The sequence below is a fragment of the Montipora foliosa genome, chromosome 8 (assembly GCF_036669935.1).
Source record: "Montipora foliosa isolate CH-2021 chromosome 8, ASM3666993v2, whole genome shotgun sequence".
Lineage (NCBI taxonomy): Eukaryota > Metazoa > Cnidaria > Anthozoa > Scleractinia > Acroporidae > Montipora > Montipora foliosa.
Genome location: NC_090876.1, coordinates 46,209,490 through 46,233,143, shown reverse-complemented (window position 1 = coordinate 46,233,143; position 23,654 = coordinate 46,209,490). Strand labels below are relative to the sequence as shown.

At 45.7% G+C, this 23,654-nt stretch overlaps 3 protein-coding genes across 3 annotated transcripts; all 3 read right to left on the bottom strand.

Moving 5' to 3' along the window:
• Positions 1 to 4,625: 4,625 nt before the first annotated feature.
• On the bottom strand, positions 4,626 to 5,926 carry LOC137968883 (uncharacterized). Its single transcript, XM_068815354.1, has one exon. The coding sequence runs from the start codon at positions 5,718 to 5,720 to the stop codon at positions 4,626 to 4,628; it is 1,095 nt and encodes a 364-aa protein (XP_068671455.1). The 5' UTR covers positions 5,721 to 5,926.
• A 6,051-nt stretch (positions 5,927 to 11,977) lies between these two features.
• Positions 11,978 to 13,278, bottom strand: LOC137968881 (uncharacterized). The gene has a single exon (XM_068815353.1). The coding sequence runs from the start codon at positions 13,070 to 13,072 to the stop codon at positions 11,978 to 11,980; it is 1,095 nt and encodes a 364-aa protein (XP_068671454.1). The 5' UTR covers positions 13,073 to 13,278.
• Positions 13,279 to 19,333: 6,055 nt separating this feature from the next.
• LOC137968880 (uncharacterized) lies at positions 19,334 to 20,634 on the bottom strand. Its single transcript, XM_068815352.1, has one exon. It carries the CDS (start codon positions 20,426 to 20,428, stop codon positions 19,334 to 19,336), a length of 1,095 nt encoding a protein of 364 aa, XP_068671453.1. The 5' UTR covers positions 20,429 to 20,634.
• Between the last annotated feature and the right edge of the window lie 3,020 nt (positions 20,635 to 23,654).

Sequence of the window (23,654 nt, the reverse complement as noted above, 5' to 3'; positions counted from 1 at the left end):
TGACATTTGTGCACAAGCAAAAAAAAAAAAAAAAAACTCTTTTCGGGGCCCCGTGCTACTTTCGATCCTAGGAGGGAGAAATTAATCGGCCCCTAAACCATACGCGACTAACCCCTTGACTACTCGTAGCTCCTCTATTACAACCCATAAAATAAGGGATGATCTATAGTTTGGATTTTTTTTCTTGCATTTCGCCATGTGGTAAGCACATTTACCTATCACACGAGTGTACGTACAGAACGCATGCGTATTTGGGACATTTGTACACACATTTCGCCATGTGGTAAGCGCATTTACCTATCACACGAGTGTACGTACAGAACGCATGCGTATTTGTGACATTTGTACACACATTTCACCATGTGGTAAGCGCATTTACCTATCACACGAGGGTACGTACAGAACGCATGCGTATTTGTGACATTTGTGCACAAGCAAAAAAAAAAAAAAAAAACTCTTTTCGGGGCCCCGTGCTACTTTCGATCCTAGGAGGGAGAAATTAATCGGCCCCTAAACCATACGCGACTAACCCCTTGACTACTCGTAGCTCCTCTATTACAACCCATAAAATAAGGGATGATCTATAGTTTGGATTTTTTTTCTTGCATTTCGCCATGTGGTAAGCACATTTACCTATCACACGAGTGTACGTACAGAACGCATGCGTATTTGGGACATTTGTACACACATTTCGCCATGTGGTAAGCGCATTTACCTATCACACGAGTGTACGTACAGAACGCATGCGTATTTGTGACATTTGTACACACATTTCACCATGTGGTAAGCGCATTTACCTATCACACGAGGGTACGTACAGAACGCATGCGTATTTGTGACATTTGTGCACAAGCAAAAAAAAAAAAAAAAAACTCTTTTCGGGGCCCCGTGCTACTTTCGATCCTAGGAGGGAGAAATTAATCGGCCCCTAAACCATACGCGACTAACCCCTTGACTACTCGTAGCTCCTCTATTACAACCCATAAAATAAGGGATGATCTATAGTTTGGATTTTTTTTCTTGCATTTCGCCATGTGGTAAGCACATTTACCTATCACACGAGTGTACGTACAGAACGCATGCGTATTTGGGACATTTGTACACACATTTCGCCATGTGGTAAGCGCATTTACCTATCACACGAGTGTACGTACAGAACGCATGCGTATTTGTGACATTTGTACACACATTTCACCATGTGGTAAGCGCATTTACCTATCACACGAGGGTACGTACAGAACGCATGCGTATTTGTGACATTTGTGCACAAGCAAAAAAAAAAAAAAAAACTCTTTTCGGGGCCCCGTGCTACTTTCGATCCTAGGAGGGAGAAATTAATCGGCCCCTAAACCATACGCGACTAACCCCTTGACTACTCGTAGCTCCTCTATTACAACCCATAAAATAAGGGATGATCTATAGTTTGGATTTTTTTTCTTGCATTTCGCCATGTGGTAAGCACATTTACCTATCACACGAGTGTACGTACAGAACGCATGCGTATTTGGGACATTTGTACACACATTTCGCCATGTGGTAAGCGCATTTACCTATCACACGAGTGTACGTACAGAACGCATGCGTATTTGTGACATTTGTACACACATTTCACCATGTGGTAAGCGCATTTACCTATCACACGAGGGTACGTACAGAACGCATGCGTATTTGTGACATTTGTGCACAAGCAAAAAAAAAAAAAAAAAACTCTTTTCGGGGCCCCGTGCTACTTTCGATCCTAGGAGGGAGAAATTAATCGGCCCCTAAACCATACGCGACTAACCCCTTGACTACTCGTAGCTCCTCTATTACAACCCATAAAATAAGGGATGATCTATAGTTTGGATTTTTTTTCTTGCATTTCGCCATGTGGTAAGCACATTTACCTATCACACGAGTGTACGTACAGAACGCATGCGTATTTGGGACATTTGTACACACATTTCGCCATGTGGTAAGCGCATTTACCTATCACACGAGTGTACGTACAGAACGCATGCGTATTTGTGACATTTGTACACACATTTCACCATGTGGTAAGCGCATTTACCTATCACACGAGGGTACGTACAGAACGCATGCGTATTTGTGACATTTGTGCACAAGCAAAAAAAAAAAAAAAAAACTCTTTTCGGGGCCCCGTGCTACTTTCGATCCTAGGAGGGAGAAATTAATCGGCCCCTAAACCATACGCGACTAACCCCTTGACTACTCGTAGCTCCTCTATTACAACCCATAAAATAAGGGATGATCTATAGTTTGGATTTTTTTTCTTGCATTTCGCCATGTGGTAAGCACATTTACCTATCACACGAGTGTACGTACAGAACGCATGCGTATTTGGGACATTTGTACACACATTTCGCCATGTGGTAAGCGCATTTACCTATCACACGAGTGTACGTACAGAACGCATGCGTATTTGTGACATTTGTACACACATTTCACCATGTGGTAAGCGCATTTACCTATCACACGAGGGTACGTACAGAACGCATGCGTATTTGTGACATTTGTGCACAAGCAAAAAAAAAAAAAAAAAACTCTTTTCGGGGCCCCGTGCTACTTTCGATCCTAGGAGGGAGAAATTAATCGGCCCCTAAACCATACGCGACTAACCCCTTGACTACTCGTAGCTCCTCTATTACAACCCATAAAATAAGGGATGATCTATAGTTTGGATTTTTTTTCTTGCATTTCGCCATGTGGTAAGCACATTTACCTATCACACGAGTGTACGTACAGAACGCATGCGTATTTGGGACATTTGTACACACATTTCGCCATGTGGTAAGCGCATTTACCTATCACACGAGTGTACGTACAGAACGCATGCGTATTTGTGACATTTGTACACACATTTCACCATGTGGTAAGCGCATTTACCTATCACACGAGGGTACGTACAGAACGCATGCGTATTTGTGACATTTGTGCACAAGCAAAAAAAAAAAAAAAAAACTCTTTTCGGGGCCCCGTGCTACTTTCGATCCTAGGAGGGAGAAATTAATCGGCCCCTAAACCATACGCGACTAACCCCTTGACTACTCGTAGCTCCTCTATTACAACCCATAAAATAAGGGATGATCTATAGTTTGGATTTTTTTTCTTGCATTTCGCCATGTGGTAAGCACATTTACCTATCACACGAGTGTACGTACAGAACGCATGCGTATTTGGGACATTTGTACACACATTTCGCCATGTGGTAAGCGCATTTACCTATCACACGAGTGTACGTACAGAACGCATGCGTATTTGTGACATTTGTACACACATTTCACCATGTGGTAAGCGCATTTACCTATCACACGAGGGTACGTACAGAACGCATGCGTATTTGTGACATTTGTGCACAAGCAAAAAAAAAAAAAAAAAACTCTTTTCGGGGCCCCGTGCTACTTTCGATCCTAGGAGGGAGAAATTAATCGGCCCCTAAACCATACGCGACTAACCCCTTGACTACTCGTAGCTCCTCTATTACAACCCATAAAATAAGGGATGATCTATAGTTTGGATTTTTTTTCTTGCATTTCGCCATGTGGTAAGCACATTTACCTATCACACGAGTGTACGTACAGAACGCATGCGTATTTGGGACATTTGTACACACATTTCGCCATGTGGTAAGCGCATTTACCTATCACACGAGTGTACGTACAGAACGCATGCGTATTTGTGACATTTGTACACACATTTCACCATGTGGTAAGCGCATTTACCTATCACACGAGGGTACGTACAGAACGCATGCGTATTTGTGACATTTGTGCACAAGCAAAAAAAAAAAAAAAAAAACTCTTTTCGGGGCCCCGTGCTACTTTCGATCCTAGGAGGGAGAAATTAATCGGCCCCTAAACCATACGCGACTAACCCCTTGACTACTCGTAGCTCCTCTATTACAACCCATAAAATAAGGGATGATCTATAGTTTGGATTTTTTTTCTTGCATTTCGCCATGTGGTAAGCACATTTACCTATCACACGAGTGTACGTACAGAACGCATGCGTATTTGGGACATTTGTACACACATTTCGCCATGTGGTAAGCGCATTTACCTATCACACGAGTGTACGTACAGAACGCATGCGTATTTGTGACATTTGTACACACATTTCACCATGTGGTAAGCGCATTTACCTATCACACGAGGGTACGTACAGAACGCATGCGTATTTGTGACATTTGTGCACAAGCAAAAAAAAAAAAAAAAAACTCTTTTCGGGGCCCCGTGCTACTTTCGATCCTAGGAGGGAGAAATTAATCGGCCCCTAAACCATACGCGACTAACCCCTTGACTACTCGTTTTTTTTTTTGTATTTGAGGCGGTCCCAAGGGCGGAGTGCAATGCCCAAGGGCCATACAACGCGGGAAGATGACATAATATGCCTCACATGAGGGAGCACCCCCTAAACGGGGCCGGCTCGCCAAACTCGCCAGGGAGTCGAACCCTGCCTCACGGAAAAAATCAGAAAGCCAGAAACCGGTCCAAAAGTCCAAATCATATCCAAAACCAGAGCCCAAGTCAAAAACCGTTTTAAAACACAAAAATTAAAACCAAGCAAAAATAGCCAAAGGTCATAAAAGCATCATTAAAAAGGCAATAAAGAGAAGAAAAACAAAACTAAAAGGCCATTTTAAAAACACCATCACATACACTACCAATAACCCCATTAGCACCCCATTGCTTATGAAAAACCCGACGACGTCTAGCAGAACGAAAACGACGAAAGAAAACGGGAAGAAAGAAACGCAGCCGAGCCTTGATGGAGCAAATAAGGCCGACAGCACTTGGCCGGACGGAGCGAAAACAAAAGTCATTCCTTTGAGACCAGATGAAGAACTTACACACATTAAGCATATAACAAAAAACCTTTGGAACTATACGAAGATCTGCCTCAGAGAATCCAAAAAGTAGATGACGGACGTCTAACGAAGGGGCATCAACAGAAAAGGTAGAAAGAAGGGTTTGAACCCAATCAACACCGCTCCTCGCGAGAGGACAGCGAAAGAACAAATGAGCGGGCGTCTCCAAAGCAGCACCACAAAAACAGGCGGCAGGAACATCAAGGCCAAAAGAAATGAGACGATCCGCAGTGTACAGTACGCCATGGGCAATCTTCCAGTTTAGGTCGGAAACAGGCCTATCCAAAGGTAAAAAGTACAAAGAGGCCCAGGTGGACTTCCAATCGATGGGGCCATAGATGGGAGAAAACTTAGAGACACAATGGGGAATACACGGAGACAAAGAAAGAAGCAGAACATAACAACTTTTAGTAGAAACAGAAGCGACAGCAACCGGGTCAACATGCTGGGACGAGCCTACAACCAAACTAGATGAAGAAGAAGAGGAGCCCTGAATGGCACCCCAGGCCCGAAGAAGAGAGGCATAAAAAGGAGGAAGACGTTCAGGGGCGAAAGATGCTGGATTTGAAAACACATCGTGAGGGGCTGCGCCAAAACGATCAAAAAACCAGAAGGTGAGCAGAGAAACCCACCCACTGGGCGACACAACCATACGCCGAACCCACTGCACAAGCAGAGCATAAACTTTATGGCGGACGGAAACAACTGAGAAACCTCCGGCAGACTTTGGGTGGACGACTACAGCACGAGCAACTAAGTCCTTCTTTCCACCCCAAAAGAAGCTAAAAAGAATAGTATTTAGTTCGGACAAGACCCACACTGGCATGGGCAAGAGGGAAGCCACGTACCACATCCTAGAGAGCGCAAGGGCATTGGCAACCAAAGCCCTGCCAGTAAATGATAAGTGACGAGAACGCCAGGAATTGAGGCAGCGCGTGACCGCATCTAAACGAGGCCTCCAATTACATTTGTCCAAATTCCCGTTCCCAAGGAACACACCAAGTACTTTGATCTTTTCAGACGTCCACTGAATAGGAACAGGACAATCCGAACGGTGGACCCAACCACCAAGCCAGAGACCCTCACATTTCTCCATGTTCAGCTTGGCACCAGTGCCCCTCTCAAATTTATCATAAACGCAAAAAACAGCACGAATAGCGTCGTCCGAAGAGGCAATAACAGAGGTATCGTCGGCGTACAAGGAGAGGACAGGAAGGCAGGAAGGAACGTTAGGCAAGCGAAGACCAATAATATTAGGATGCGCACGAAGATTAACTGCAAGAACCTCGATGGAGATAATGTAGAGGAGAGGCGACAAGGGACACCCCTGCCGCACCCCCCGAGAAGGCAAGAAGAACTTGCTAGTGTAACCATTGACGAGCACGGCGCTCCGGACACCGGCGTACAGAAGGCGAACCCAAGAAATAAAGGACTTTCCGAAACCCATGTGTTGAAGAGTCGTAAAGAGACACTCCCAGTCAACCCGGTCAAAAGCTTTTTCTTGGTCGAGGGACAGGATAGCAAGGGGGAGCCTGGTCTCATGGGCATACTGAACCACATCTCTCAACAGGGAAACATTTTCGCCGATAAAGCGGCCCTTCACACCACACGTTTGATCCGGATGAATGACGTGATGGAGGACCTTTAAAAGTCTCCCAGCCAGTGCACGAGCACATATCTTATAATCACAATTAAGCAGACTAATGGGCCTCCAGTTCTTATGGGAGAGCCTATCACCCTTTTTAAAAATTAGAGTAATTAACGCCGTACGCTGAGAAGTGGGCAAAAAGCCAGAACAATGAGAGGCATTAAATACTTCAACTAAATCAGAGCCCAAAACATCCCAAAAGGTTCGGTAGAACTCGATGGGTAAACCATCCGAACCAGGAGATTTACCAGAGGCTAAACCCTCCATAGCAACACGAGCCTCCTCCACAGTTAGCAAACCCTCACACGACTCGCTCTGCGCAGGAGACAAAAAGGCAGAGAGAGAATCCAGCAGGTCGCTCTGCTCAGATGGATCCGTCACAGCAGCAGAAAAAAGGGAAGAGTAAAACTCTACCCAAGAATCGCAAATTGCATTGATTTCAGTGGCCAAGGAACCATCATCGGATCGCATGGCAGAAATCCAACCATCAGACCCCCGCTTCTTCTCTAGTCTTAAAAAGAACTTAGTAGAAGACTCGCCCTCCTCAGCCCACCTGGTGCGAGAGCGAATCCGAGCACCGTCAGCCTCCTTAGCATCCAGCTCACTAATACGGTTGGAAACATTCTCGAACACCGTAAGAAGAGAAACATTGCCAGCATCAATCTTATCCTTCAAATGAGAGTAGAGGCTCGAAAGAATGGAACGAGAGGAATGCCTCGCAGAAGAAGCCTCGACAGAAAAACGCACCGCCAACCCTTTTAAATGCTCTTTGCCTCGATCCCACCAAGCCTGGAGGGACCGAAAGGAACGCTTCTGGATACGCCACACAGCCCAGAAATTACTTACAGCCCCAACAAAGTCGGAGTTGGTCAGAAGAGACACATTAAGCTTCCACCTCCCCGGCCCACGAGGAAGGGGAGAAGGAATGCTACAACGAAGAGATACAACCGAATGATCCGAATAAGGACAAGGGAGAATGGCACATTCTCCAACGTGGTGGACCCAAGGGAAAGGGCACCCGATCAGGTCGATACGGGAAGCCACGGAACCATCGGGCTTCATCCACGTAAAACTAGAGAGCGCAGGGTGAAGATGCCGCCAAATGTCCACCATACAGCAATCATCAAAAAGAGAACACAAAGCACTAGAGCTCTCACGAGAATCATCCAAGGGATTAGGCCCTCGGCGGTCTAAAGAGCGGTCGAACACTGCGTTAAAGTCCCCCAAAATTAAGGTTGGTATAGCTGGATCAACCGAGTCAGAAACAAAATCAAAAAACGTCTTCTTATCCGGATTTCGATTAGGTGCATAGATGCAAGCCAGCCTAAAGGAGACCTCATCCAGCTTAAACTCAGCCATGATGAAACGCCCCCTCTTGTCGGCAACGGATTTAGTCAACACAAAACGGTGGCGAAAGAGCAAAGCCACCCCACAGGAATGTGCAGAGCCAGGGGAAGATACTACGGAATAACCGTATGGGGAAAACCAAGAGCTGCAGTCCTGACAAGAGGACGCATGTGTCTCCTGCAGGGCAACGAAATCGGCAGAAAAATGAGACATCCATTGAAGGAGAGACAATCGTTTATTAACATCCCTTAAACCGTTAACGTTTAGAGTTAAGATACGAGTACAATCCATAATGAAGAGAAAGTGCAAAAATAAAAACAAGACAACCAAAAAACAGTCAGAAAAAAAAAACCTTAAGCCTCAAGACTGCTTAGCAGTCTTGGGCCTAGAAGGCCTCTCTGTTGGAATATTCGGTACGTATTGACGACGCGACTTCGCCTCCAAAGGAGACGCCTTACGCCTCAGAGAGGCAAACAAACCCGATTTAGTCTTCTTCTGTAAAGACGAAGACTGATATTCCTGCAGAACACTATGGGAATCCTGGGAAGGCGGAGCCTCCTCACAAGGTACAGCTGCCGGAGCTATTGGAGCCTCCTTAGAGGCCCCGGAGACAACAAGTTCAAGGCTATCGGCAGATAAAGCCTCAGCCTCCGGCAAGGGGCTAACAATCTGCCCGTCATTCATACTAACAACAGGGGAGGGGTGAGAGCATGCAACATCAGAAGTTACTGAGGCATTATTCTCACATTCACCAGACATAGGGTCAGAGACCGAGATAGGCAGGCCCGTCAACCCGCCATCACTTTTAGAAGCGACAGGGGGCTCATCTGCAGACGACAAAGACCGAGGACGAGACTCAACACTAAAAACAGGAGCCTCAGAAACGGAAGGCTCATTTAAACAAGGGAGACTCGCCGCTCTCGATCGGAGAGAAGGCTCGTTTTTGTCCTCAACACTATCATTGCCCAGAGAGCACACACTCGCCACCTTAGAAATGGCGCTGTCCGCGGTGACCTGATGAGAGAAGGCAGCTTGGCCACCAGACGCTGAAGACATCTTGGAGCAAGCGTCTTCACCCGAGGAGATAGAATCGTCATCATTAACATCATCATCATCATCATCATCATCATCATCAGCACCACGTAAAGCGCCAGTTATTATAGGCAGAACAGCCGGACCAGATGTGCCCAACGAAGAGGAGCCAGCAGCGCCTCTGGCAACCTCGGCAAAAGAAGGACGGGAAACAAGACACGCACGGGCAAAATGACCTGTACCCCCACAACGACGGCATTTATCGCGGTTCGGGCAATCAGCGGCACGATGCCCCTCAGCCGAACACATATTGCACACCAGCGGTTGACCGCGGTACCAAGTCCGAATGTAATAGCCCCGAACCATTAAGTAGCGGGGTGGGGGCTCTTTCATAACAATAGAGACCAGGACTGTGCCAGTTGAAATACTTGGATGAGACAAGTAAGTCTGGCGCTTAACAGACTTGATTGCGCCATAGGGTTCAAAAGCAGCGCGAATGTCGGCCTCAGGCTCCTCAAAGGGATAATCAAATATGTGGATGAGTGTGGTCGGAGGACCACCACCCAACACCCGACACCACATGCCAAAAAGGCGAACACCTTCCCTTTCCTTTGCGGAACGATAATTCTCCGCCTTACGGAAAGTTACACGAACCACATCATAGCCCACCTGAACGGCCCTCACCGTTTCAGGGGCAAAATAACTCAAAACAGCATCTAATATCTCGTCCCGTCGCTTGTCAGACAGCTTGCGACCAATTTGGATGTTGATAGTTAGCGGCAACATAGTAAGAAGTAACTAAATAGTTATTTCTCTATTAATATTTGGATTTGTTAACAATATTTCACTTCAAGAATAAATTCGTTAATTTAACTTCAAGAAAAAAAAAAACTCTTTCAATTTAAAAGATACTTGCAATTAAAGTTCCAATAATGATTCACTCAGAGAATAAGTGCTCAGAAATACAACTACAGAATATTGAAATACGTCCAACTACTGATAGATTCCTTACTACTACAAAAGCAATTAACTCTTTTAATATTTTAAACTGTGTTAACTTATCGGCTACTACAATATATGACTACAAGAATAAATTCTTCAGCGTACTTCAAAAAGTCCTTTTAATTTAAAAGGTACTTTTCTTAATATGCTTTAAACTTAAGTCTCTTACTACTACAATAAAAGATTCAGTTAGAGAATAAGTGCTCCAAAATACTACAATATATTGAAATAAATCCAACTACTTTTAAATTAAACAAAGAAAAAATACTATGAACTTAATTGAAGTAAAAATATCTTTCGACTCGAAAGACACTTCCCTCAATATACTTAAACTAAGTTTCCTTACTACTACAAGAGTGATTCACTCCGAGAATAAGTGCTCACAAATACAACCACAGTATAATGAAATGTATCAAACTATTTATAAATTGATGACGGAGAATAAATCCCTTGGACTAAATTCAAGAAAAGATATCTTTCAACTTGAAAAATACCTCTCTTAATACTAAGATAACTTGATTAAAGTTAACACAATATACAGCTTAAATTCCTTACTATAGAGCTCAAATAAACGATAAACAAAAGAAGACAAACCCAAAAAGGATACTACAGCAAAAAAAGCAAAGACGAGAAAAGGAGAAAAACTGGAACTAGCCACAAAAAAGAGGACCAGAAGCAAAGATAAACCACAAAAGAAACCAATAGAAGGAGAAAAACCGGCTTACCCTGGGTTATGACAGAACGTCAAGCATCAGTCCCCAGGAGGGTCACCGGTAAAACAAAAGAAGATACGTACCACAAATCTGGGAAAAAGGAGGCTCCTCAAAAAGGCTTCTTGGAACTGAGGCAGAAAGAACGGCGAAGGAAGGACCAAAGCAGCAGATATCTTCTATCACTTATGGTAGGTTTCCCCCTTGACTACTCGTAGCTCCTCTATTACAACCCATAAAATAAGGGATGATCTATAGTTTGGATTTTTTTTCTTGCATTTCGCCATGTGGTAAGCACATTTACCTATCACACGAGTGTACGTACAGAACGCATGCGTATTTGGGACATTTGTACACACATTTCGCCATGTGGTAAGCGCATTTACCTATCACACGAGTGTACGTACAGAACGCATGCGTATTTGTGACATTTGTACACACATTTCACCATGTGGTAAGCGCATTTACCTATCACACGAGGGTACGTACAGAACGCATGCGTATTTGTGACATTTGTGCACAAGCAAAAAAAAAAAAAAAAAAACTCTTTTCGGGGCCCCGTGCTACTTTCGATCCTAGGAGGGAGAAATTAATCGGCCCCTAAACCATACGCGACTAACCCCTTGACTACTCGTAGCTCCTCTATTACAACCCATAAAATAAGGGATGATCTATAGTTTGGATTTTTTTTCTTGCATTTCGCCATGTGGTAAGCACATTTACCTATCACACGAGTGTACGTACAGAACGCATGCGTATTTGGGACATTTGTACACACATTTCGCCATGTGGTAAGCGCATTTACCTATCACACGAGTGTACGTACAGAACGCATGCGTATTTGTGACATTTGTACACACATTTCACCATGTGGTAAGCGCATTTACCTATCACACGAGGGTACGTACAGAACGCATGCGTATTTGTGACATTTGTGCACAAGCAAAAAAAAAAAAAAAAAACTCTTTTCGGGGCCCCGTGCTACTTTCGATCCTAGGAGGGAGAAATTAATCGGCCCCTAAACCATACGCGACTAACCCCTTGACTACTCGTTTTTTTTTTTGTATTTGAGGCGGTCCCAAGGGCGGAGTGCAATGCCCAAGGGCCATACAACGCGGGAAGATGACATAATATGCCTCACATGAGGGAGCACCCCCTAAACGGGGCCGGCTCGCCAAACTCGCCAGGGAGTCGAACCCTGCCTCACGGAAAAAATCAGAAAGCCAGAAACCGGTCCAAAAGTCCAAATCATATCCAAAACCAGAGCCCAAGTCAAAAACCGTTTTAAAACACAAAAATTAAAACCAAGCAAAAATAGCCAAAGGTCATAAAAGCATCATTAAAAAGGCAATAAAGAGAAGAAAAACAAAACTAAAAGGCCATTTTAAAAACACCATCACATACACTACCAATAACCCCATTAGCACCCCATTGCTTATGAAAAACCCGACGACGTCTAGCAGAACGAAAACGACGAAAGAAAACGGGAAGAAAGAAACGCAGCCGAGCCTTGATGGAGCAAATAAGGCCGACAGCACTTGGCCGGACGGAGCGAAAACAAAAGTCATTCCTTTGAGACCAGATGAAGAACTTACACACATTAAGCATATAACAAAAAACCTTTGGAACTATACGAAGATCTGCCTCAGAGAATCCAAAAAGTAGATGACGGACGTCTAACGAAGGGGCATCAACAGAAAAGGTAGAAAGAAGGGTTTGAACCCAATCAACACCGCTCCTCGCGAGAGGACAGCGAAAGAACAAATGAGCGGGCGTCTCCAAAGCAGCACCACAAAAACAGGCGGCAGGAACATCAAGGCCAAAAGAAATGAGACGATCCGCAGTGTACAGTACGCCATGGGCAATCTTCCAGTTTAGGTCGGAAACAGGCCTATCCAAAGGTAAAAAGTACAAAGAGGCCCAGGTGGACTTCCAATCGATGGGGCCATAGATGGGAGAAAACTTAGAGACACAATGGGGAATACACGGAGACAAAGAAAGAAGCAGAACATAACAACTTTTAGTAGAAACAGAAGCGACAGCAACCGGGTCAACATGCTGGGACGAGCCTACAACCAAACTAGATGAAGAAGAAGAGGAGCCCTGAATGGCACCCCAGGCCCGAAGAAGAGAGGCATAAAAAGGAGGAAGACGTTCAGGGGCGAAAGATGCTGGATTTGAAAACACATCGTGAGGGGCTGCGCCAAAACGATCAAAAAACCAGAAGGTGAGCAGAGAAACCCACCCACTGGGCGACACAACCATACGCCGAACCCACTGCACAAGCAGAGCATAAACTTTATGGCGGACGGAAACAACTGAGAAACCTCCGGCAGACTTTGGGTGGACGACTACAGCACGAGCAACTAAGTCCTTCTTTCCACCCCAAAAGAAGCTAAAAAGAATAGTATTTAGTTCGGACAAGACCCACACTGGCATGGGCAAGAGGGAAGCCACGTACCACATCCTAGAGAGCGCAAGGGCATTGGCAACCAAAGCCCTGCCAGTAAATGATAAGTGACGAGAACGCCAGGAATTGAGGCAGCGCGTGACCGCATCTAAACGAGGCCTCCAATTACATTTGTCCAAATTCCCGTTCCCAAGGAACACACCAAGTACTTTGATCTTTTCAGACGTCCACTGAATAGGAACAGGACAATCCGAACGGTGGACCCAACCACCAAGCCAGAGACCCTCACATTTCTCCATGTTCAGCTTGGCACCAGTGCCCCTCTCAAATTTATCATAAACGCAAAAAACAGCACGAATAGCGTCGTCCGAAGAGGCAATAACAGAGGTATCGTCGGCGTACAAGGAGAGGACAGGAAGGCAGGAAGGAACGTTAGGCAAGCGAAGACCAATAATATTAGGATGCGCACGAAGATTAACTGCAAGAACCTCGATGGAGATAATGTAGAGGAGAGGCGACAAGGGACACCCCTGCCGCACCCCCCGAGAAGGCAAGAAGAACTTGCTAGTGTAACCATTGACGAGCACGGCGCTCCGGACACCGGCGTACAGAAGGCGAACCCAAGAAATAAAGGACTTTCCGAAACCCATGTGTTGAAGAGTCGTAAAGAGACACTCCCAGTCAACCCGGTCAAAAGCTTTTTCTTGGTCGAGGGACAGGATAGCAAGGGGGAGCCTGGTCTCATGGGCATACTGAACCACATCTCTCAACAGGGAAACATTTTCGCCGATAAAGCGGCCCTTCACACCACACGTTTGATCCGGATGAATGACGTGATGGAGGACCTTTAAAAGTCTCCCAGCCAGTGCACGAGCACATATCTTATAATCACAATTAAGCAGACTAATGGGCCTCCAGTTCTTATGGGAGAGCCTATCACCCTTTTTAAAAATTAGAGTAATTAACGCCGTACGCTGAGAAGTGGGCAAAAAGCCAGAACAATGAGAGGCATTAAATACTTCAACTAAATCAGAGCCCAAAACATCCCAAAAGGTTCGGTAGAACTCGATGGGTAAACCATCCGAACCAGGAGATTTACCAGAGGCTAAACCCTCCATAGCAACACGAGCCTCCTCCACAGTTAGCAAACCCTCACACGACTCGCTCTGCGCAGGAGACAAAAAGGCAGAGAGAGAATCCAGCAGGTCGCTCTGCTCAGATGGATCCGTCACAGCAGCAGAAAAAAGGGAAGAGTAAAACTCTACCCAAGAATCGCAAATTGCATTGATTTCAGTGGCCAAGGAACCATCATCGGATCGCATGGCAGAAATCCAACCATCAGACCCCCGCTTCTTCTCTAGTCTTAAAAAGAACTTAGTAGAAGACTCGCCCTCCTCAGCCCACCTGGTGCGAGAGCGAATCCGAGCACCGTCAGCCTCCTTAGCATCCAGCTCACTAATACGGTTGGAAACATTCTCGAACACCGTAAGAAGAGAAACATTGCCAGCATCAATCTTATCCTTCAAATGAGAGTAGAGGCTCGAAAGAATGGAACGAGAGGAATGCCTCGCAGAAGAAGCCTCGACAGAAAAACGCACCGCCAACCCTTTTAAATGCTCTTTGCCTCGATCCCACCAAGCCTGGAGGGACCGAAAGGAACGCTTCTGGATACGCCACACAGCCCAGAAATTACTTACAGCCCCAACAAAGTCGGAGTTGGTCAGAAGAGACACATTAAGCTTCCACCTCCCCGGCCCACGAGGAAGGGGAGAAGGAATGCTACAACGAAGAGATACAACCGAATGATCCGAATAAGGACAAGGGAGAATGGCACATTCTCCAACGTGGTGGACCCAAGGGAAAGGGCACCCGATCAGGTCGATACGGGAAGCCACGGAACCATCGGGCTTCATCCACGTAAAACTAGAGAGCGCAGGGTGAAGATGCCGCCAAATGTCCACCATACAGCAATCATCAAAAAGAGAACACAAAGCACTAGAGCTCTCACGAGAATCATCCAAGGGATTAGGCCCTCGGCGGTCTAAAGAGCGGTCGAACACTGCGTTAAAGTCCCCCAAAATTAAGGTTGGTATAGCTGGATCAACCGAGTCAGAAACAAAATCAAAAAACGTCTTCTTATCCGGATTTCGATTAGGTGCATAGATGCAAGCCAGCCTAAAGGAGACCTCATCCAGCTTAAACTCAGCCATGATGAAACGCCCCCTCTTGTCGGCAACGGATTTAGTCAACACAAAACGGTGGCGAAAGAGCAAAGCCACCCCACAGGAATGTGCAGAGCCAGGGGAAGATACTACGGAATAACCGTATGGGGAAAACCAAGAGCTGCAGTCCTGACAAGAGGACGCATGTGTCTCCTGCAGGGCAACGAAATCGGCAGAAAAATGAGACATCCATTGAAGGAGAGACAATCGTTTATTAACATCCCTTAAACCGTTAACGTTTAGAGTTAAGATACGAGCACAATCCATAATGAAGAGAAAGTGCAAAAATAAAAACAAGACCACCAAAAAAACAGTCAGAAAAAAAAAAACCTTAAGCCTCAAGACTGCTTAGCAGTCTTGGGCCTAGAAGGCCTCTCTGTTGGAATATTCGGTACGTATTGACGACGCGACTTCGCCTCCAAAGGAGACGCCTTACGCCTCAGAGAGGCAAACAAACCCGATTTAGTCTTCTTCTGTAAAGACGAAGACTGATATTCCTGCAGAACACTATGGGAATCCTGGGAAGGCGGAGCCTCCTCACAAGGTACAGCTGCCGGAGCTATTGGAGCCTCCTTAGAGGCCCCGGAGACAACAAGTTCAAGGCTATCGGCAGATAAAGCCTCAGCCTCCGGCAAGGGGCTAACAATCTGCCCGTCATTCATACTAACAACAGGGGAGGGGTGAGAGCATGCAACATCAGAAGTTACTGAGGCATTATTCTCACATTCACCAGACATAGGGTCAGAGACCGAGATAGGCAGGCCCGTCAACCCGCCATCACTTTTAGAAGCGACAGGGGGCTCATCTGCAGACGACAAAGACCGAGGACGAGACTCAACACTAAAAACAGGAGCCTCAGAAACGGAAGGCTCATTTAAACAAGGGAGACTCGCCGCTCTCGATCGGAGAGAAGGCTCGTTTTTGTCCTCAACACTATCATTGCCCAGAGAGCACACACTCGCCACCTTAGAAATGGCGCTGTCCGCGGTGACCTGATGAGAGAAGGCAGCTTGGCCACCAGACGCTGAAGACATCTTGGAGCAAGCGTCTTCACCCGAGGAGATAGAATCGTCATCATTAACATCATCATCATCATCATCATCATCATCATCAGCACCACGTAAAGCGCCAGTTATTATAGGCAGAACAGCCGGACCAGATGTGCCCAACGAAGAGGAGCCAGCAGCGCCTCTGGCAACCTCGGCAAAAGAAGGACGGGAAACAAGACACGCACGGGCAAAATGACCTGTACCCCCACAACGACGGCATTTATCGCGGTTCGGGCAATCAGCGGCACGATGCCCCTCAGCCGAACACATATTGCACACCAGCGGTTGACCGCGGTACCAAGTCCGAATGTAATAGCCCCGAACCATTAAGTAGCGGGGTGGGGGCTCTTTCATAACAATAGAGACCAGGACTGTGCCAGTTGAAATACTTGGATGAGACAAGTAAGTCTGGCGCTTAACAGACTTGATTGCGCCATAGGGTTCAAAAGCAGCGCGAATGTCGGCCTCAGGCTCCTCAAAGGGATAATCAAATATGTGGATGAGTGTGGTCGGAGGACCACTACCCAACACCCGACACCACATGCCAAAAAGGCGAACACCTTCCCTTTCCTTTGCGGAACGATAATTCTCCGCCTTACGGAAAGTTACACGAACCACATCATAGCCCACCTGAACGGCCCTCACCGTTTCAGGGGCAAAATAACTCAAAACAGCATCTAATATCTCGTCCCGTCGCTTGTCAGACAGCTTGCGACCAATTTGGATGTTGATAGTTAGCGGCAACATAGTAAGAAGTAACTAAATAGTTATTTCTCTATTAATATTTGGATTTGTTAACAATATTTCACTTCAAGAATAAATTCGTTAATTTAACTTCAAGAAAAAAAAAAACTCTTTCAATTTAAAAGATACTTGCAATTAAAGTTCCAATAATGATTCACTCAGAGAATAAGTGCTCAGAAATACAACTACAGAATATTGAAATACGTCCAACTACTGATAGATTCCTTACTACTACAAAAGCAATTAACTCTTTTAATATTTTAAACTGTGTTAACTTATCGGCTACTACAATATATGACTACAAGAATAAATTCTTCAGCGTACTTCAAAAAGTCCTTTTAATTTAAAAGGTACTTTTCTTAATATGCTTTAAACTTAAGTCTCTTACTACTACAATAAAAGATTCAGTTAGAGAATAAGTGCTCCAAAATACTACAATATATTGAAATAAATCCAACTACTTTTAAATTAAACAAAGAAAAAATACTATGAACTTAATTGAAGTAAAAATATCTTTCGACTCGAAAGACACTTCCCTCAATATACTTAAACTAAGTTTCCTTACTACTACAAGAGTGATTCACTCCGAGAATAAGTGCTCACAAATACAACCACAGTATAATGAAATGTATCAAACTATTTATAAATTGATGACGGAGAATAAATCCCTTGGACTAAATTCAAGAAAAGATATCTTTCAACTTGAAAAATACCTCTCTTAATACTAAGATAACTTGATTAAAGTTAACACAATATACAGCTTAAATTCCTTACTATAGAGCTCAAATAAACGATAAACAAAAGAAGACAAACCCAAAAAGGATACTACAGCAAAAAAAGCAAAGACGAGAAAAGGAGAAAAACTGGAACTAGCCACAAAAAAGAGGACCAGAAGCAAAGATAAACCACAAAAGAAACCAATAGAAGGAGAAAAACCGGCTTACCCTGGGTTATGACAGAACGTCAAGCATCAGTCCCCAGGAGGGTCACCGGTAAAACAAAAGAAGATACGTACCACAAATCTGGGAAAAAGGAGGCTCCTCAAAAAGGCTTCTTGGAACTGAGGCAGAAAGAACGGCGAAGGAAGGACCAAAGCAGCAGATATCTTCTATCACTTATGGTAGGTTTCCCCCTTGACTACTCGTAGCTCCTCTATTACAACCCATAAAATAAGGGATGATCTATAGTTTGGATTTTTTTTCTTGCATTTCGCCATGTGGTAAGCACATTTACCTATCACACGAGTGTACGTACAGAACGCATGCGTATTTGGGACATTTGTACACACATTTCGCCATGTGGTAAGCGCATTTACCTATCACACGAGTGTACGTACAGAACGCATGCGTATTTGTGACATTTGTACACACATTTCACCATGTGGTAAGCGCATTTACCTATCACACGAGGGTACGTACAGAACGCATGCGTATTTGTGACATTTGTGCACAAGCAAAAAAAAAAAAAAAAAAACTCTTTTCGGGGCCCCGTGCTACTTTCGATCCTAGGAGGGAGAAATTAATCGGCCCCTAAACCATACGCGACTAACCCCTTGACTACTCGTAGCTCCTCTATTACAACCCATAAAATAAGGGATGATCTATAGTTTGGATTTTTTTTCTTGCATTTCGCCATGTGGTAAGCACATTTACCTATCACACGAGTGTACGTACAGAACGCATGCGTATTTGGGACATTTGTACACACATTTCGCCATGTGGTAAGCGCATTTACCTATCACACGAGTGTACGTACAGAACGCATGCGTATTTGTGACATTTGTACACACATTTCACCATGTGGTAAGCGCATTTACCTATCACACGAGGGTACGTACAGAACGCATGCGTATTTGTGACATTTGTGCACAAGCAAAAAAAAAAAAAAAAAAACTCTTTTCGGGGCCCCGTGCTACTTTCGATCCTAGGAGGGAGAAATTAATCGGCCCCTAAACCATACGCGACTAACCCCTTGACTACTCGTTTTTTTTTTTTGTATTTGAGGCGGTCCCAAGGGCGGAGTGCAATGCCCAAGGGCCATACAACGCGGGAAGATGACATAATATGCCTCACATGAGGGAGCACCCCCTAAACGGGGCCGGCTCGCCAAACTCGCCAGGGAGTCGAACCCTGCCTCACGGAAAAAATCAGAAAGCCAGAAACCGGTCCAAAAGTCCAAATCATATCCAAAACCAGAGCCCAAGTCAAAAACCGTTTTAAAACACAAAAATTAAAACCAAGCAAAAATAGCCAAAGGTCATAAAAGCATCATTAAAAAGGCAATAAAGAGAAGAAAAACAAAACTAAAAGGCCATTTTAAAAACACCATCACATACACTACCAATAACCCCATTAGCACCCCATTGCTTATGAAAAACCCGACGACGTCTAGCAGAACGAAAACGACGAAAGAAAACGGGAAGAAAGAAACGCAGCCGAGCCTTGATGGAGCAAATAAGGCCGACAGCACTTGGCCGGACGGAGCGAAAACAAAAGTCATTCCTTTGAGACCAGATGAAGAACTTACACACATTAAGCATATAACAAAAAACCTTTGGAACTATACGAAGATCTGCCTCAGAGAATCCAAAAAGTAGATGACGGACGTCTAACGAAGGGGCATCAACAGAAAAGGTAGAAAGAAGGGTTTGAACCCAATCAACACCGCTCCTCGCGAGAGGACAGCGAAAGAACAAATGAGCGGGCGTCTCCAAAGCAGCACCACAAAAACAGGCGGCAGGAACATCAAGGCCAAAAGAAATGAGACGATCCGCAGTGTACAGTACGCCATGGGCAATCTTCCAGTTTAGGTCGGAAACAGGCCTATCCAAAGGTAAAAAGTACAAAGAGGCCCAGGTGGACTTCCAATCGATGGGGCCATAGATGGGAGAAAACTTAGAGACACAATGGGGAATACACGGAGACAAAGAAAGAAGCAGAACATAACAACTTTTAGTAGAAACAGAAGCGACAGCAACCGGGTCAACATGCTGGGACGAGCCTACAACCAAACTAGATGAAGAAGAAGAGGAGCCCTGAATGGCACCCCAGGCCCGAAGAAGAGAGGCATAAAAAGGAGGAAGACGTTCAGGGGCGAAAGATGCTGGATTTGAAAACACATCGTGAGGGGCTGCGCCAAAACGATCAAAAAACCAGAAGGTGAGCAGAGAAACCCACCCACTGGGCGACACAACCATACGCCGAACCCACTGCACAAGCAGAGCATAAACTTTATGGCGGACGGAAACAACTGAGAAACCTCCGGCAGACTTTGGGTGGACGACTACAGCACGAGCAACTAAGTCCTTCTTTCCACCCCAAAAGAAGCTAAAAAGAATAGTATTTAGTTCGGACAAGACCCACACTGGCATGGGCAAGAGGGAAGCCACGTACCACATCCTAGAGAGCGCAAGGGCATTGGCAACCAAAGCCCTGCCAGTAAATGATAAGTGACGAGAACGCCAGGAATTGAGGCAGCGCGTGACCGCATCTAAACGAGGCCTCCAATTACATTTGTCCAAATTCCCGTTCCCAAGGAACACACCAAGTACTTTGATCTTTTCAGACGTCCACTGAATAGGAACAGGACAATCCGAACGGTGGACCCAACCACCAAGCCAGAGACCCTCACATTTCTCCATGTTCAGCTTGGCACCAGTGCCCCTCTCAAATTTATCATAAACGCAAAAAACAGCACGAATAGCGTCGTCCGAAGAGGCAATAACAGAGGTATCGTCGGCGTACAAGGAGAGGACAGGAAGGCAGGAAGGAACGTTAGGCAAGCGAAGACCAATAATATTAGGATGCGCACGAAGATTAACTGCAAGAACCTCGATGGAGATAATGTAGAGGAGAGGCGACAAGGGACACCCCTGCCGCACCCCCCGAGAAGGCAAGAAGAACTTGCTAGTGTAACCATTGACGAGCACGGCGCTCCGGACACCGGCGTACAGAAGGCGAACCCAAGAAATAAAGGACTTTCCGAAACCCATGTGTTGAAGAGTCGTAAAGAGACACTCCCAGTCAACCCGGTCAAAAGCTTTTTCTTGGTCGAGGGACAGGATAGCAAGGGGGAGCCTGGTCTCATGGGCATACTGAACCACATCTCTCAACAGGGAAACATTTTCGCCGATAAAGCGGCCCTTCACACCACACGTTTGATCCGGATGAATGACGTGATGGAGGACCTTTAAAAGTCTCCCAGCCAGTGCACGAGCACATATCTTATAATCACAATTAAGCAGACTAATGGGCCTCCAGTTCTTATGGGAGAGCCTATCACCCTTTTTAAAAATTAGAGTAATTAACGCCGTACGCTGAGAAGTGGGCAAAAAGCCAGAACAATGAGAGGCATTAAATACTTCAACTAAATCAGAGCCCAAAACATCCCAAAAGGTTCGGTAGAACTCGATGGGTAAACCATCCGAACCAGGAGATTTACCAGAGGCTAAACCCTCCATAGCAACACGAGCCTCCTCCACAGTTAGCAAACCCTCACACGACTCGCTCTGCGCAGGAGACAAAAAGGCAGAGAGAGAATCCAGCAGGTCGCTCTGCTCAGATGGATCCGTCACAGCAGCAGAAAAAAGGGAAGAGTAAAACTCTACCCAAGAATCGCAAATTGCATTGATTTCAGTGGCCAAGGAACCATCATCGGATCGCATGGCAGAAATCCAACCATCAGACCCCCGCTTCTTCTCTAGTCTTAAAAAGAACTTAGTAGAAGACTCGCCCTCCTCAGCCCACCTGGTGCGAGAGCGAATCCGAGCACCGTCAGCCTCCTTAGCATCCAGCTCACTAATACGGTTGGAAACATTCTCGAACACCGTAAGAAGAGAAACATTGCCAGCATCAATCTTATCCTTCAAATGAGAGTAGAGGCTCGAAAGAATGGAACGAGAGGAATGCCTCGCAGAAGAAGCCTCGACAGAAAAACGCACCGCCAACCCTTTTAAATGCTCTTTGCCTCGATCCCACCAAGCCTGGAGGGACCGAAAGGAACGCTTCTGGATACGCCACACAGCCCAGAAATTACTTACAGCCCCAACAAAGTCGGAGTTGGTCAGAAGAGACACATTAAGCTTCCACCTCCCCGGCCCACGAGGAAGGGGAGAAGGAATGCTACAACGAAGAGATACAACCGAATGATCCGAATAAGGACAAGGGAGAATGGCACATTCTCCAACGTGGTGGACCCAAGGGAAAGGGCACCCGATCAGGTCGATACGGGAAGCCACGGAACCATCGGGCTTCATCCACGTAAAACTAGAGAGCGCAGGGTGAAGATGCCGCCAAATGTCCACCATACAGCAATCATCAAAAAGAGAACACAAAGCACTAGAGCTCTCACGAGAATCATCCAAGGGATTAGGCCCTCGGCGGTCTAAAGAGCGGTCGAACACTGCGTTAAAGTCCCCCAAAATTAAGGTTGGTATAGCTGGATCAACCGAGTCAGAAACAAAATCAAAAAACGTCTTCTTATCCGGATTTCGATTAGGTGCATAGATGCAAGCCAGCCTAAAGGAGACCTCATCCAGCTTAAACTCAGCCATGATGAAACGCCCCCTCTTGTCGGCAACGGATTTAGTCAACACAAAACGGTGGCGAAAGAGCAAAGCCACCCCACAGGAATGTGCAGAGCCAGGGGAAGATACTACGGAATAACCGTATGGGGAAAACCAAGAGCTGCAGTCCTGACAAGAGGACGCATGTGTCTCCTGCAGGGCAACGAAATCGGCAGAAAAATGAGACATCCATTGAAGGAGAGACAATCGTTTATTAACATCCCTTAAACCGTTAACGTTTAGAGTTAAGATACGAGCACAATCCATAATGAAGAGAAAGTGCAAAAATAAAAACAAGACCACCAAAAAAACAGTCAGAAAAAAAAAAACCTTAAGCCTCAAGACTGCTTAGCAGTCTTGGGCCTAGAAGGCCTCTCTGTTGGAATATTCGGTACGTATTGACGACGCGACTTCGCCTCCAAAGGAGACGCCTTACGCCTCAGAGAGGCAAACAAACCCGATTTAGTCTTCTTCTGTAAAGACGAAGACTGATATTCCTGCAGAACACTATGGGAATCCTGGGAAGGCGGAGCCTCCTCACAAGGTACAGCTGCCGGAGCTATTGGAGCCTCCTTAGAGGCCCCGGAGACAACAAGTTCAAGGCTATCGGCAGATAAAGCCTCAGCCTCCGGCAAGGGGCTAACAATCTGCCCGTCATTCATACTAACAACAGGGGAGGGGTGAGAGCATGCAACATCAGAAGTTACTGAGGCATTATTCTCACATTCACCAGACATAGGGTCAGAGACCGAGATAGGCAGGCCCGTCAACCCGCCATCACTTTTAGAAGCGACAGGGGGCTCATCTGCAGACGACAAAGACCGAGGACGAGACTCAACACTAAAAACAGGAGCCTCAGAAACGGAAGGCTCATTTAAACAAGGGAGACTCGCCGCTCTCGATCGGAGAGAAGGCTCGTTTTTGTCCTCAACACTATCATTGCCCAGAGAGCACACACTCGCCACCTTAGAAATGGCGCTGTCCGCGGTGACCTGATGAGAGAAGGCAGCTTGGCCACCAGACGCTGAAGACATCTTGGAGCAAGCGTCTTCACCCGAGG

Coding starts and splice junctions, on each gene's coding strand:
- LOC137968883 (XM_068815354.1), bottom strand. CDS start 5,720: ATGTGGTACGTGGCTTCCCTCTTGCCCATGCCAGTGTGGGTCTTGTCC.
- LOC137968881 (XM_068815353.1), bottom strand. CDS start 13,072: ATGTGGTACGTGGCTTCCCTCTTGCCCATGCCAGTGTGGGTCTTGTCC.
- LOC137968880 (XM_068815352.1), bottom strand. CDS start 20,428: ATGTGGTACGTGGCTTCCCTCTTGCCCATGCCAGTGTGGGTCTTGTCC.